The sequence below is a fragment of the Misgurnus anguillicaudatus genome, chromosome 20, assembly GCF_027580225.2.
Source record: "Misgurnus anguillicaudatus chromosome 20, ASM2758022v2, whole genome shotgun sequence".
NCBI lineage: Eukaryota > Metazoa > Chordata > Actinopteri > Cypriniformes > Cobitidae > Misgurnus > Misgurnus anguillicaudatus.
This window is the reverse complement of record NC_073356.2, coordinates 16,932,341-16,948,597: the sequence shown is the minus strand read 5'-3', so window position 1 is coordinate 16,948,597 and position 16,257 is coordinate 16,932,341. Positions and strand designations below refer to the sequence as shown.

At 35.6% G+C, this 16,257-nt stretch overlaps 2 protein-coding genes across 2 annotated transcripts; both read left to right on the top strand.

Annotated features, from left to right (window-relative positions):
- The first annotated feature begins 127 nt into the window (after positions 1–127).
- otud6b (OTU deubiquitinase 6B) lies at positions 128–3,139 on the top strand. Its single transcript, XM_073858226.1, has 7 exons — positions 128–405; positions 541–683; positions 1,864–1,965; positions 2,155–2,471; positions 2,692–2,749; positions 2,840–2,946; positions 3,031–3,139. Exons 1-7 carry the CDS (start codon positions 336–338, stop codon positions 3,113–3,115), a joined length of 882 nt encoding a protein of 293 aa, XP_073714327.1. The 5' UTR covers positions 128–335; the 3' UTR covers positions 3,116–3,139.
- A 453-nt stretch (positions 3,140–3,592) lies between these two features.
- Positions 3,593–7,328, top strand: lrrc69 (leucine rich repeat containing 69). Its single transcript, XM_055220157.2, has 8 exons — positions 3,593–3,949; positions 4,134–4,260; positions 4,335–4,407; positions 5,215–5,410; positions 5,507–5,578; positions 5,757–5,858; positions 6,268–6,444; positions 6,661–7,328. The coding sequence occupies exons 1-8, from the start codon at positions 3,776–3,778 to the stop codon at positions 6,766–6,768; spliced, it is 1,029 nt and encodes a 342-aa protein (XP_055076132.2). The 5' UTR covers positions 3,593–3,775; the 3' UTR covers positions 6,769–7,328.
- The last annotated feature ends 8,929 nt before the right edge of the window (positions 7,329–16,257 follow it).

Below are 16,257 nucleotides of genomic sequence, written 5' to 3'. Positions count from 1 at the left end.
CACAGCATAAACACACCATATTTCGGTAATTCGGTGTTTACATAGTTGTAACAGATTCATTACAGAAATTCTAGAATTACAAATAATTAAATCAAGCCATCGAAAAGGCGTTTATGACTTTTATTTTGAAAAGCTACGTTTCTCGCGAGAGTTTTCGGAATGCATGCGGTTCTCCTCAGATCAGTTCAACTGAATGACTGTTCATTTCAATGAACTGAATATACAATTCAGTGTTTGCTCGGCATTTGAAACCGATGGCAAAACAATAATGCACGTAATGTTTAGGTCGAATTTATCAAACATTTTACCGCTGTAAATATTTGGTTTATTTTAACATGGAGACAGCGGAGACAACAGAAGAGCTGTTAGCCAAGCAGCATCGCAAGGAAAAGAAAGACCTGCAAGGTAAAGGCAACATCACTCTGTTGAACTTCAAAACAACATGGGATGCATTATACAGTATGACATTTTATGTGTTAGTAAGTAAGACAAAATATATACAATCCTATTACAATATAGTTGTCTTTGTTTGTTTCTTAGCAAAGATACAGAGTATGAAAAATGCTGTCCCCAAAAATGACAAGAAGAGAAGGAAACAACTGACTGAGGACATTGCCAAATTAGAGGCCGAGCTTAGTCAAAAACACGAGAATGAGCTTAGACAACTAAACATCTCTTCCTCGGTAGGTGAAATGACAGCTAACTTATGTTTGATGGAATTGTTAGATAATAAATTGCTATAAATGTCTTTTTACAATTTATAGTCCGATATTAAATGTGTTTTCAGTTTGTGACAAGTGACAACACAGAAAAATGTGACCAAGCCAAATTGGAATCCAAATAAATAAAATAAGTTGTCAAAATCTTGGAAAAACAGGCAGAATTCTTTGCTCTCAGACGGGGGCGTGTCCGCTGTCGGCGCTGAAACCACGCCCACTCGCGGGAAAGCTGCCCTCTCTATCAACTTTTAAATACCACTACAAGATGCTCATGATTGTGTTAGGGACAGGGCCATAGAGACAGAGCGCAGCGTGTCATAACCTGAAAACCACGCCATTGACTTTGTATTGCGAGAGGCTGCCTCCTTGTCATTTCTGGCTTATAACAAAAAACAGAATAATGCCTAAAAGCTGCTGTGTGACAATATGTACAGCGAACAAGCTAAAAATACCAGAAATACGTTTTTATATGCTGTCGAGCCGTAAAACCCAGCCTTTAAGGAGAAAAAAGAGGATCGCCGACTAGTGGGCGCAGTTCTACTAATATGAGTACTATGAAAAGTTGCCTGCTTCCACTTTTGTGTCTTTAGGCGCTCGTTTTTTGAGATCGACAGCTTATTAAAACGTATTTATGGGTTTTTTGGCTTGTTAGCTGTACACCTTGTCACACAGCAGCTTTTATGTATTATTCTGTTTTTAAGTTTAAAGGTGCTCTAAGCGAATTTGCGCATTTTAGACCATAAAACATTTTTTGTTACCTACAGCAAACATCTCCTCACTATCTGCTTGCTTCCTGTCCGCTGATCAAACTGTAAAAAAAAACGATTTCTGTAGACAGCCCAGGCTCCACAAACTGCAATAATAACAAACTGGCCAAACCTACACCAGAAAACATTTGCATAACTGCGCTCTGTCTCTGTGCTCGGTGGCTCTGGTGCGTCATCGAGCCACCGTTTTAGCCCCGCCCAAATTTTGAAAACAGCTATGTGGAAACGGTGTTTCAGCAATACATTTTTAACATTTATAATGTGTTTAAAAACAATTCTCTGAAATAACTTTACACAGACTTTAAACAATAAAGTATATTTACGATAGTATTGAACAGTTTTGCAGCTCAGTAATTGATTTCCTCTATTTTGTAAAGGTGGAAGAGGTTTCAAATGCATTGGATTCTGTAAATTTGGCAAATAATGAGGAAGAAACAGATGGCAAGCAAACGCGGACATCTAAAGCGCAAAAGAGACGGGTAAGTTGAAGTGACCCTTGCCCTAAGAATCGTAGGGTCAAAAAAAATGTCCACAGAACATATTTGACAAAACATTTGATTTTGTTATTAAACAAACACATGCAGTGATATCCATCAGGTATAAAATATGCATTGTTTTGATAGGACGCACTGGGTTCTTGATCATATAAGTGCATTTCTTGTTTTTAGGACAAAAGAGCTGCCCTTGAGAAGGAGCGAGAGACTCGGATCGCTGAGGCAGAGGTGGAGAACCTCACAGGCTCTCGTCATCTGGAGAATCTAAAGCTGAAAGACAAGCTAGCAGAGAGACACCTGCAGATCAAAGAGATCTCCTCTGATGGACACTGCATGTACCGTGCTGTAGAGGACCAGCTGATGGTGCGAGGCTGTGCTCTTGGCCTCAAAGAGCTTCGGGCTCGAACAGCTCAGTACATGAGGAGCCACGCAGATGACTTTCTACCTTTTCTTACTGACCCCAATACGGGAGACATGTACACTGCAGATGAAAGTCCGGTCTGGATTAACATTTCTTTGGTCGACACAATTTGTTTGCTAAAACTAATTCAAAGCATTTAAGTATGAAGAGATATTCGCTCCACTATTAACAGCTGTAAGCTTTTATCCAAAAGATTTTAAGATCACAAGAAACTTAATTTATGTGCGTCCAAACTTTAATTGGTCTATTTAATTTATACTTATTTGTTAATTATATCTTTATTTAGATGAGTTTGAGAAATACTGCAATGATGTTGCAGACACAGCGGCTTGGGGTGGACAGTTAGAGGTAAGAATGTATAGCTAAAAAAACAAATATGTCATATTGATATTTTTAAAGGTGAAAATGTAATACCTGTTTTTATTTCCTCCATTACAGTTAAAAGCCCTTTCACAGGTCCTCCAGTTGCCAATTGAAGTCATCCAGGCAGAGTCTCTTTCTATAATTATTGGTGAAGAATATGACAGGCCACCAATTACACTCATGTAAATACCTGCTGTCTTTCATATAATGAAGATGAATATATTTTGTATTGCTGTCCCTAATTTTTTTCTCCCTGTCTCTTTTAGTTATATGCGGCATGCGTATGGACTCGGTGAGCACTATAACTCTGTGGAGCCCCTTAAAGATTTATCTAACGAGGAGGAGAGCTGATCAAATAAAACATATATTAATATACGCATCTGTGCATTGTTGTTAGTCTGTAGAAATGGACCTAAAATTTTATTCAGTTTTGCTTGGAGCAACTATTGGGCTTGCTCTTTCGGGATACTCTTAAAAAAAAATACAAAGGCAGTGGCTTTGGTTGCAGTGGACAAGCTTTATGTTAACGTCCATGTTTGCAGTGTTCTTCATGATTTATCTGTGCATCGTGTTATTGATGGAAAACTGATATCAGCTAAATAATATGCTATGTAAAGTGCTGGATCATGTAAAATTAAAAATGCCGACTGTATTGCATATTGAATAAAGGTGGATTTTTATCAAAGAAAAGCATAAATACATAGTGTTATGATCAGTGTCAGAGTTGTGTCCTTCCTACAGCTGATAAAGTAAAATTTATGTTGGTCCGCCAGTCGGCGCCATTGACTTCAATCGAGAGCATGAGGCTTTGTGTGAAATCTCCATGGCAACGTGGAGAAAACTGTTCTTTACCGGAGCTGCGCAGACCGAGCGGCCTATGACACCCAAGTACCGCGAGAGCAATCGGACAGGACAGCTTTCGAATCACTCTCGCGGTACGTTCACGTCATATGCTGATCACTCAGCGCAGCGCCGCAAGAAGTCGTTCACACCTAGAGTTGCAAAAGTTAAATGGCGAGCGATTTAGTCCGAGCATTAAAGACAAAGGCGAAATCGCTCAGTTTGAGCTCCAGAAAAATTACTTATCTGACGAAGGATTATGCAAAGTTAACATGGATTACAACACTGAAGTTAAATAATAATTATCTGTCGGATTTGCCATATGAACTGCAGTGTTTAGAACAGGTAACCAACGTTTCATCTATCGTATCGTTTTTCTTTTCAAATATGGAGGTATATTGTTAGGTATAATTTTAATAAAAAAACTTTTTATTTCAAATAAAAGTAATACTGCAAATGTATAACATTTATGTATTGTTATTTGTTGTTGTATGTATTTCATATGGATTTACAGTGTAAGTGTTTTAAGTTGACAGAACTCAATCTGGGCAATAATGTTTTTGATGAGGTGCCATCTGTGTTAGCACATCTCTGTCATCTGAAAAAACTTTATTTATATGGGAACAAAATTAAGCATTTGCAACCACAGATTCTGGGTAAGAAATTTCATATTCAGGTTTACTGTTTTCTTTATTCAACTGAACTAAGTTAGTGTATTATTTATTTACAGAAGGGCTCCCAAACCTTGTGCTTCTCAATCTAAACCACAATAGAATAAAAGTCATTCCTCCAGAAATTCATAGGTGAGTTTTACTTTTTTTTAACGAGTCAAAGAAACACATTGCATTTGCAACATCAGACTATCTATCATTACTTAAAAGTAGTGCTGTGCAAAGATTAATCGCGATTGATCGCATACAAAATAAAAGTGCGTTTTTGCATAATAGATGTGTCTGTGATGTGTGTAATAATTATGTATATTTAAACACAGACACGTACATATATACATTTCAGAACATTTTTATTTATATATCCATTTTTTGTTTATATATAATATAGAATAAATACAAATATAATTAAATATATATATATATATATATATATATATATATATATATATATATATATATATATATATATATATATATATATACGCATGTAAATGTTTCTTAAACACATACATGAAAGTGTGTCTATTTATATATACATAATAATTACACACAGCACACACTCATATATTATGCAAAAAAAATCACTTTTATTTTGTATGCGATTAGTCGTACATAGACATCAGACTATCTATCATTACTTAAAAGTAGTGCTGGGCAAAGATTAATTGCGATTAATCGCATACAAAATAAAAGTGCATTTTTGCATAATAGATGTGTCTGTGCTGTGTGTAATAATTATGTATATTTAAACAGACACGTACATTTTTATTTTTTATATATTATTTTTTTGTTTATATGAATGTGTTTGTATTTATATATACATAATAATTACACACAGCACACATATTTATGCAAAAAAAAAAATCACTTTTATTTTGTATGCGATTAATCGTGATTAATCTTTGCCCAGCACTACTTAAAAGTTAGATTTCTTTACAGGCTTGGTAGACTAGAAAGCATGAGTATCACAGACAATCATTTGGAGCAGATTCCAGCTGAATTGGGTCTGATAAAAAGTCTGACAGAGGTTAATTTTACTAATAATAAACTGACTCGGATACCACAGCAGTTGTACAGTTTATCACAACTAAGGAAGTTGTACTTGGCCCGAAACAACCTGACTGAACTTCCAGAGGTAAGAGAGACGACAGTCATCAAACTTTACAAAAGTAATGACAGACATACAGAAGATATGTAAACATATAAATAAATCTGTTTATTTTTCACTTAGGGGATTCTTAGTTGGAGAAATCTGAAGACCTTAGATGTTGCTGGAAATCATTTATCTGTGTTTCCAGTGGGTGTAAGTTGGATGAATTGTTAGCTATTACAGCTGCTGAATTAAATATTCTTTAAATTGTAAAAATAATTTTGGTAATGCAAAATATTTTATATGATAAATTCATAATATATTTGTATATTTTCTTTTTACATTTGTATAGTTTAAACCAAACGTTATTTCATTCCTGTTAATGTAATAGTTCCAGTTTCTCACATTGGAAGAATTGTTCTGTGAAGGAAACAATTTAGTTTCATTTAAACCGATGGAGTCCATTCAAGAGAAAGAAATTCTTTCATTAAAGGTAACACAACATTTTTACCCCTTTTGTACATTTGATGCAGCTGTCCTCCACAAATCTTAGGTATAAACTGTGTTATAAACAGTGACATATAAGACTAGTCCTGCATATTTAGTTCACTCCAAAATAAGATAGTATTGTCACTTATACTGCTGCTTGACTTCTCTGCATACAGAACATTATAAAAGTAATATTTAATTTTTTCGAATTTAAAAGTGGGTGTACCCCATGCCATCTACTAAAGAAGTGGGTATACTCTGTATACCTGTGTAAACCCTGCACTACCACACTGAGTATACAGGATGTTGTTATTAGTGAGAGCCTGAAATATTAATATTTTCTCTTACAATATGATAGATTTTGGAATTTTTAACTGTTTTACCTGAAGCCATACTTTTGTGTTAACGCATAGGAACTCTCCGCCAGGATGATTCTCAGGGACAGCACAAACAAATTTTCAATGCTCTCTAGGGCTTTACCATTTTACCCAGAGCTGCAGGACTTGCTGTCTCACTGGGGACAATGCGCCGTGTGCTCCATGCCTTTCCTCACTACCTGGCTGGAGTGTGTGCAGTTTATAAATCTTAAGGTATTCGTTCATTCTGCATATCTGACAGCAAATTCACATCAAATCAAAATGTAATGTTCTCTGTAACATGTATTGCGTACAATAGTGTATGCTTGTATTATAGCTATTTGGTATTCACTATGGGGTCATATTACAAAAAACCTTCAAGTTGAAATAAGGACAACAACATCAATATATTATGGTAATCTGACATCTTTTCTTTTGTCTTTTTTGCAGCATATGGGCATGAAAAGCTCAGAGTTTATACCAGTGAGAGTTTTACTGTGTTCCTATGACTGCTTCAACAGAAATGATCACAGATACTACGGGCTTGTGCAGATGTAACTAACAAATGTGACCCTGGACCACAAAACTAGTCAGCAGTAGCCAAAAATACACATGGGTCAAAATGATAGATTTTTTAAATGCCAAAAATATTAAGTAAATATCATTATTAATGAAGATATTTTGTAAATGGGTCAAAAAATTAAATGAGTTAATTTTTTGTGTCCGTATATGGTTCAATTAAATTTAAAAGGGTTAAAATTTCAAAATAAATTTGCAGATTATTTGCATACATTTTCTTTCTAAAATTTCTGGTTTTATTTCATTTTGAAAGTATTTGGGGTATAATTGCAAAAATGTCAATGTGGTGTAACCGGGCAGTGTAAATTGGTGTAACTAATATTTTTTTAAATGAAAATATAAATGTATACATAAAAATGTGGAATAAAATATAATCATCTAGTTTAGTGTAATATGTTTTTTTTACATACATTTTTACATCATTTGTCAAAGATTAATTAGAAAACAGAGCTGTCAGGACAAATATTACAAAATCACATCAAAATTTACATTTAGTAATAACTTATAAATTGTATTTTCCTGTGATGAATTCCTTTTATGATTACGCTTATATGCCATCAAGGTGAATAAAATATTTTATATTTCTCATTCTTTGACGCAATTGGCGGTTACACCATTTGACATTTTCAGGTCCATTCAGCCTTAACTTTTATAAAAATGGTGCAAATGTAATTTTTCATTGCATAAAATCAACATAAATACACTATGTGCATTTTGAAATTATCATCTTGCCAAACTTGTTTTTGTCACTGACCCAAATACCGTAAATATATAAATATTTCTCATTAGTAATATGTGTTGCTAAGGATTTCATTTGGACAACTATAAAGGCAATTTTCTCATTATTTAGTTTTTTTTGCACCCCAGATTTCATATTTTTAAATAGTTGTGTCCCTATCCTAACAACTATACATCAATGGAAAGCTTATTTATTCAGCTCATTTTCAAAAATTTGACCCTTATGATCAGTGTTGTCGTCCAGGATCACAATAGTTTTTTTTTTGTTCTTTGCAATGACTACTAATTATTATTCTTTTATATCTCAGTTTATTAGAAAGAATTAATATTTGATGTTTCTGCAATATGCCAGCAGAGGGCAATATTTGATCACTGCCTTTTCTTTATACATAAGTCATATAAATCTCACAATAGTATATGTGAATATTCTTCTAGATCTGAATGAGATGCTATTACAGCTTCGCTATTTATCAGACTCCTGTGTCTTTACCATTAATTTACATGAAATGCTTATTGTAGCATTAATGAAATGAAACTGTTTATTTTAATAAAGTGAACAATATGAGTTGTTAGGGTTATACATTACATTTCACTGCGAGGTAATTTTATAAATCATTTTAATGCAGTGTGCAACACTCTGCCACAGGCGACGCGCACTTTCGATACGCTTTTCATTTGCATTTTTCTCTCTATTAATCATCTTTCTATATAGTCTGCCTTTATTTGCCAACGTAATTCACCACAATAAATGCATTCCATACCCAGCCTCTGTTTGGACCAATGGCATCTGTTCTAACCTAAGAGGAAACTTCATCTCTCCAAATTAATTTCTCATGCAGTCCTCCTGAGCTCCGAGCAGAGTCTACCAAGTTGGGCCTGATGAATAATGCAGCAGGTTTAATTGCAAAGCCAGAAACTAATGACTTTGGACTGGTTAACAGCAGGGGAACCATACATCTCTGCAAACTGAATGAAAAATCAGTTTAGAAAAAAGAAGGGGGTAGAGAAAACGCTAATTGGTGAATAATTAAAGCTTGAGCTACAGGGCATAATTGTGACATTTTGTTTCAATCAATTTAGAAGTGCGAGGAAAAGTGCACTTAGGAAACTAATGGTGACTGTGTGAATGTCCAGTGAAAAAGAGCGAGATTCAGTCATTTATTATACAACTCTCAGTCGAGCTCAGCCGTTATTATGCAGCTTCAATGTCTAATCAGAATCAAACTTTATTGACAAGTACCATAGGTCTACATTTATAGGGAATTTTTTTCTTGGTGTATTGGTGCTTAACAATAAAATCTTGTAATAAAAATATTATTTTAAGAAAATATATAAAGCTGCTATAAGAATCAGGAGCATAAATATAAAAATATTAAGTGATTGTGGTAGCAATTGTGAAAGATAATGTAGTGTAAAAAAATGGCATTAATACATCTTTTACTCACCCTCATGTTAAATAAACCTGACGGCATCCATTGACATCCATATGAATATACTGTAGAAGTCAATGAGTACCATCAACTGTGTGCTTACCATCATTTATCAAAATATTTTCTTTTGTGTTGAAAAGAAGAGAGAAAATAATGCAGATTTATAACATCATCAAGGTAAGTAAATAATAACACAATTTCAATTTTTTGGGTGAACTATCCCTTTAAGACCTATTAACCTCGCTCAATCACATGAAAAGAAGAGCTCTTGTTACTCTGACTTTCTTTAAACAATCCTGATTTGAAATTGGTTTGCATTGTAAAAAAAACATAGGCTTTAAAACCTTTATGACACATAGGAGTACATTTTTAAATAGTACAGTGTAAAAAAAGATACTTCTATATTGTGTTGTATTGTATTTATAGATTTGAATTGAATGTTGTTTTCATACTTATGCCTTCTGTATTGTGTTACACTTTGAACTGTACTGTTTTATTACTATCTTAGTAAATGATATAAAGCAGTGAAGTGTTTGTCAGTTTGTACCACAGTCTACAGTTTGTACAGTATATTAAAGGTGTAAAGCGTGTTTTAGCGGCATCTAGCTGTGAGATTGCGAAATGCAACCAAGATCTATGAGAAGCTACGGTAGCTGCCATAAGACAAACACATCAGGAACGAATGAGACCAGCGTATGTAGATAAAACGGCTCATTCTAACTGTGGGGTCACACCAGATGCGAGTTCAACGATTTGCGCGAGTAGATTACATACAAAGTCAATGCAAAGACGCGATCAGACGCAGACTCGCGTGGGGCTTTGCGAATGACACAATATGGGTGGCGCGTTGCCGCGATAACATGCGCTATTAGCCTCAAACGTGTCTTCGCCCAAATTGAAAATATTTATGACACGAAGTTAAATCGCGCGAGTAATCTAGAGCGAGTAACGCGATGCCCCGCGCTTGGTGTGTACGTAGCATAAGGTAACGGTAATACAGTTCATTATGCAAGGTCTTTACACACCACTGATAATATAGTTATGTATATTATATTGCAGTGGTTCTCAAACATTTTACACCAAAGTGCCACCTTGGAAAATATTAGTTACGTTACCACCATAATGACCACGTTAAAATTTAGAACTGTAGTACGCCTATTCAGCTTCAGCTGCTGTATCTAAATGTTAAGAAGCTGTACTTACATATTTTTTTCAGATGAATCACCCTTTTTGTTAATTTGTAAAATTAGGAATATGCTAATATTTTAATTAAACATTTTGTCATCATTTACTACATGCCAAAAAGTAAACCATCAGACTGAACAAATTCAGTCACTTTGTACATTTAAAGGTAAATACATCAATGTGGTAATTTTATGTTCTTATAATAACAATGTTGTACTCTATAAGTAAGCTCTTTGGTTGCATATATGAATGATAATAGGGCACACAACAATTATAGAACAATTAGTGTGAGCATTTAATGCAGATTTACTATTGATTAGCCTATAAACTCCACAGCAACATTTGCTCCCTGAATTAAAAGTGAATACTGTAATATGAAATTTACTGCCTTTAAAATGTATTGGTGCCTTGAAAGGAAGTCGAGAGGTTTGTTTGTCTTTTCCATGATTGTTTTGGCAAAGCATTTGTCACAGTCCCGCGCTTCACGCACGTTCGCAAACCATAAACCAGCGTTTGTGCGTTCGTCTTGATGCGATGCACAAGGGCAGCAAGCCAAGTTTTTTACCATTTAATTGTTAAAGGAAAATACCACCGTTTTTTTATATTTTACAATGTTCTTACCTTAACTTAGACAAATTAATACATACCCATCTTTTACCTATCATACCTACACTTAATCTTTGTACAGCGCGTTGTAAATGTGTTAGCATTTAGCCTAGCCCCATTCTTTCCTTAGGATCCAAACAGGGATGAATTTAGAAGCCACCAAACACTTCCATGTTTTCCATATTTAAAGACTGTTACATGAGTAGTTACACGAGATTAGGGGTCGTTCACATTATAGCGATAACTGTAACGTTAACTATAACGATAACTATATTAGCGTCCACATTATAACAATAACTTTATGCTAATTCGCTCATGTGCGGGGCACTCGCGCAAATACTTACCTTTAATGACATTAACTTTTCTTGGATATTTCTTGTAATAAAAACTTTTGCAATTGTTTACATGTCACTGAATATGTAAATATGCTGTTCTTGTTGCACTTACACAGTGGGTTAACCAGCAGATGTCCTCAACACGCTCCGTTCCGCGTAAGTCTAAACAGCGAATCTAGTTTGTGTAATCTAAAAAGTTAATACCTTTTGGTGTGGTAGGAAAAAAGCATTACTTAGTACAGAAACTGCATCAGCGCTAGAAACCTGAGGTAATTTTATGTTATAGACCTCCGCATCGAGCTTTTCCACTGTTATTTGAAGTGTGCGTGGACTTGAAGTTCAAATAGATTTGATGGTCGTCAATGGTTTATCGTTCATCAGGTGTGGAAAAAAATCGCTCAGAAAGTGATGCCAATGATATCGTTCGTTGTATCTATATCATTATAGTTATGGTGTGAACTCCGCTTTTGCCTAAAATATAAGACGATTTTCAAAACTATATTTTTTATAGTTATAGTTATCGTTATAATGTGAACGGCCCTTAAGTATGGTTTCACAAAACAAAACGTCAATGGGGCTAAAATTTAGCTTAGTCCCTTGTCTCCCTTGTAATTGGTTCCCTTTTAGTGACTTAATATTCGCACTATCCTCAGTTTTTGGTTGTAGAAACTATGGCAACACGAGTGGACAAATGTGGAAGTGGCAGTCATACAGCATCTAACACGCAGCTGTTCTGCCTTGCAGCTAATTCATTACCATGGTATAAAATAATGTCATCAAACGTTCAGGTAAAAAAAAACATCAATTTATTACCTCACCTATGAACATGATTTGTGAATTCCATACGTCTTTAAATGGCGAAAACCACCCATCATTTCGACTCTCTTTCGTAGCGTCATTAAGCTTCACCTTTGTTATTGTTAATATACTCCATATTGTGCCTTTAAAGCATTATCATGTTCATTTTATTGTATGTGCATTGTCAGCTGTATTTCTTTGTGCGTCTTAACAGTGGCAGAGCCCATTGGCAGCCATTATTCAGTGTACTGGAAACAAATGGTGCACCAGTCTTCAGCATCTTTGTGAATGCTCGAGGCCAGCAGACCAGAGTTCACCACATGATCTGTGGCCTTTTCGTTACAGGCCGATCACTACTCCGTTTTAAACATCAGATGAAACATGCATTATTCCAGCGAGCAGATGTTGGGGTCCTGGAGCAGCAGGACCGCCTCGGGCCCTGTCTGGTGTTAGCGTGCACACGTTTGTGGATGTGTAGATGTAAGTGTCTTTCCTCTGTCAGATCACTTTGTTAAAATAGAGTCCAGCCTTGCTGTTGTTTTGCTAACCTCATTTCACACAAACAGGCACACAAACACTAGATGTTGTTTTCATAGATCAACGGCATGAGAATGTCAAAGTACGTCTGCTGCGCCCGCCCGATCTGCTATTGGCGTCCATTTGTGCCGCCTGAATAGTGATTGTGCGTTTGATTGACATTAATAGCAATGAGGAATATCTGTCTTTGAGGAAAATATCACACAGTGGGAGACATTAAGGAGTATTGAGAGCTGTACAATTTCAACATGTATGCCATATGTTAATTAGGAAGTCTACATTGATATAATTACAGAAATGGAATATAGTGAAAGTATCTCTTGGCTGCCTCATGGGAAACGTTAAGGAAGATAAAGTAGGTGTGCATAAATTGTAATTTACTAGGCTTGAAATGCAAAGAGTAATGTTGGCAAATTCACTCAGGATGATCAATTGGAAAGCCAGAGTTTATTACGTTCTCCTTTGATCATATAGTACAGTCACTTACGGGATCTGTTTGATGCAGTTTAGTTTGACGTTACTGTCAAATTATGCTTCTTATAAACAATGCACTGTTTTACCCACTTAAATTTTTTTGCAATACTAGGTTGCACAATGCATTCCTTATTTACAGCATGTTTATAAGCAGCTGGTATTTCCTAATTCTATCATTATTTCTCACTCGCATGAATTGTTTATAAGACACCACTCGGAGGGATTTATTGTCACCCTGGACTTTGAGATCAGCTAAACAAGGTTTCATCGCACCATATTGCTTTTATAATCTCCAACACTTGTGTAGATGAAATGAGATTGCTTTGATTGTGCTTTTGCCCGAGGCAACCCTGTTCATCTCTCACGGGTCTATGTTTATGCTGAACGTTCTTTAGTGTTGCCGAGGGTCTTTCTTAATTGCAGGGTTATGCAATTAATATTTTATATATTATATACATGTCAGATCATATGGAACTTGATATAATTACATTAATGTATTAAACAGTTAATATCTCTCTGTGTCTAAGTAGACATGGCTTTGTCTGTACTCGTTTAAAGCATTTGGCTGTTGTAAAAATGTACAAGTTGTAGGCATAATTGAGGAGTTTAGATGCAAAACCCTTGAAGTGCGTCTGACATGTATACATAAGCATTTTATCAGGCTCTTACAGTATGTTTAAGTTCAGTAATTTCACTTTAATTGCAATAAAAAGGTTAGTAATTGAAATGCCTTATTTACACAAATGTTACTTTAGTCTTTTTTTTTGGTATTTAAAAAAATTCATTGTTTTGCTGCGAAACTACAGTATCAAAGTGCATACAAGCTTTTCTAGCAAAAAAAAAATCAACCAGTTGCAAAATAACTATAGATGCAACTCGAACTATTGCATATGATTAAAGTAGCTGTGAATTAAAGGAAAACGCCACAGTTTTTCAATATTTTACTATGTTCTTACCTCAACTTATACAAATTAATACTTACCGTTCTTTTTTCAATGCGTGCACTTAATCTTTGTACAGCGTGTCGTGAATGTGTTAGCATTTAGCCTAGCCCAATTCATTCCTTAGGATCCAAACAGGGATACATTTAGAAGCCACCAAACACTTCCATGTTTTCTCTATTTAAAGACTGTTACATGAGTAGTTACACGAGTAAGTATGGTGGCACAAAATAAAGTGTGGCGATTTTTTAAGTGGATAAAAACAGAACTATATTGTATTGCAGAAGAGCACTTAGTTTGCAGCACTTTCACCTCGGCGCGCAGTAACATCATCACTCCTGACTATTCCCCCTCTCGCTCAAACTTCCATCAATATTACTGCGCCGAATAGCGACATAAGTTCTACTTCGGTAGCCCTGCCTGCTAGTTCGAGCAAACCGAATAGCGTCTAATCAACAAACATGCAGTTGAAGACTGCAAAATATTGTGCAGTGCCTGGTTATGGATGAACATAGTCACTGCAGGTCGACGCTGGATTTGCAGAGAGACTGCAATTAAAAGGCAATGCTGTAATATTGGATCTGGACAGAATTGTGCAGCAATCTTATGTGTATGTGACGTGTAAACGCCATGCGAACTTCATAAGTAGACCTCAGACAAGAGTATAAAACAATAAAATGCCCGATTTACCACACCTTTAAAGGGGACATATCATGAATATCTGACTTTTTCCATGTTTAAGTGCAATAATTGGGTCCCCAGTGCTTGTATCAACCTATAAAGTGTGAAAAAGATCAACCCAGTAACTTTAAGTAAACCATTCTCTGCAATCATGTGCAAAAATAGGTCATTGAAATTTGGCTCCCCCTGTGATGTCAGAAGGGGATCTTATTATAATAATACCGCCCCTTAAACTGCACTGTCCAACCACGGCCTATAAAGAGTGGCAATTTAAACTTGCTATAATAAATTATCTATATGATATTTTGATTTAAAACTTTACATACGTACCCTGAGGACACCAATGATTTATTTGACATCTTAAAAAAGTTGCGAAAGTTGTGAAATGTCCCCTTTAAAGGGACAGTAAGTAGGATTTTCTGGTGGTGAAATTGTATTTTGCATTCAAACGAATAGTCCTCTCTAGCGCCTCGCTTTTCCAAATGCGTGTTGCAACTACGATAGCCGTTATGTACTCACTGATCTCCTTGTCCATTTCAGCTGGTTCACATGTTCAAAATGAAAACTCGTTGTGGAAACGTTTTGCGGTAGGCTAGTGCTTTTTAATGCCCTATTATAGTTTTCAACATGGCGTTTAATGTTAGAATGTAAAAATGAATAAACTGAACCACATATTAGGGGGCGCTGTGATCCATGTGACTGCAACATTTGGGTTGTATTCAGGTCCACGTTCTCAGAAGGGACACAAGTTTGAATGTAATTCACGCAACATCGTTCATCCAATTCATCCTCTGTGCACTTATAGAGGACTGTTAGATTCTGCCTGGGGCAAGGATTTGGCAGATTTTAAGACAAGGTATTTCTTGAAAATATAATACATGTGAGAACGTTAATATAATTTAATTATCATTATCGGGTTAATATGAAGTATCAAGGAATAAAGTTAATATCATTATCTAATTTTGGCATGGCGTTTGCATAAGTGCTCATCAATGTTTAACATTTTTATGTATTTGGCATATGCTTTAATCCAAATCGACATTTCCACCGTTATCACAATGTTTTTACGTCAACCTTATCTTTAGTATTCGAATCAAGTTGCCTTTCATTCCTCTGATTAGTCGAATTTCTAGCCCCCATCTCTAAATGTGACTGGTGTGTGGGTCGATTTCAGCAATCCACCCAGACCTGCTGTCTTCTGAGTTCAAGTATTAAAATTAGCATCATTGATTGGTGTATTGGCCTGCTTGTGAGGAGAAAAACAGCTACTCAATACCACGCAGTGAACAACTGTCAGGCAAAGAAGAGCTCTCTCCAATCAGGAAAATCTATTGTCTCGCATCTTCTGCTGAATGAGGGATCTCCTATTGAGCTGCTGGCATGGCACCAGCACATTGTCAACATGATGGTTGCACAATCAATCCGTCACCGTCAGACTGCATGCCAGTAGGGGGCACTGTGTCTCTCTGGTAAAAACGGCCCAGTACCACGGCTATGACATTATAGTGCACAGAATTTAAAAGCATTGAAGTGGAGCCTTTAAAAAGCATCTTGGCATATGAGAATACCATACATTAAACAAAATCCCTAAGAAAGTCTAGAGATGTTCCCGAATGTAACCAGAAAAATATGATTAATCTGGAGCACTGTAAGATTTTTATTTTAAGCAAAATGATTTTAATTGATGGTCAGAGTATCAGGCGTTGCAGCATTTAATTTAATTTGTTTTTTTCAATAACTGGA

Coding starts and splice junctions, on each gene's coding strand:
- otud6b (XM_073858226.1), top strand. CDS start 336: ATGGAGACAGCGGAGACAACAGAAGAGCTGTTAGCCAAGCAGCATCGC. Junction 1,966..2,154: donor CTAAAGCGCAAAAGAGACGG/GTAAGTTGAAGT, acceptor TCTTGTTTTTAG/GACAAAAGAGCTGCCCTTGA. Junction 2,750..2,839: donor CTTGGGGTGGACAGTTAGAG/GTAAGAATGTAT, acceptor CCTCCATTACAG/TTAAAAGCCCTTTCACAGGT.
- lrrc69 (XM_055220157.2), top strand. CDS start 3,776: ATGGCGAGCGATTTAGTCCGAGCATTAAAGACAAAGGCGAAATCGCTC. Junction 4,261..4,334: donor TTTGCAACCACAGATTCTGG/GTAAGAAATTTC, acceptor ATTTATTTACAG/AAGGGCTCCCAAACCTTGTG. Junction 5,411..5,506: donor ACCTGACTGAACTTCCAGAG/GTAAGAGAGACG, acceptor TTTTTCACTTAG/GGGATTCTTAGTTGGAGAAA.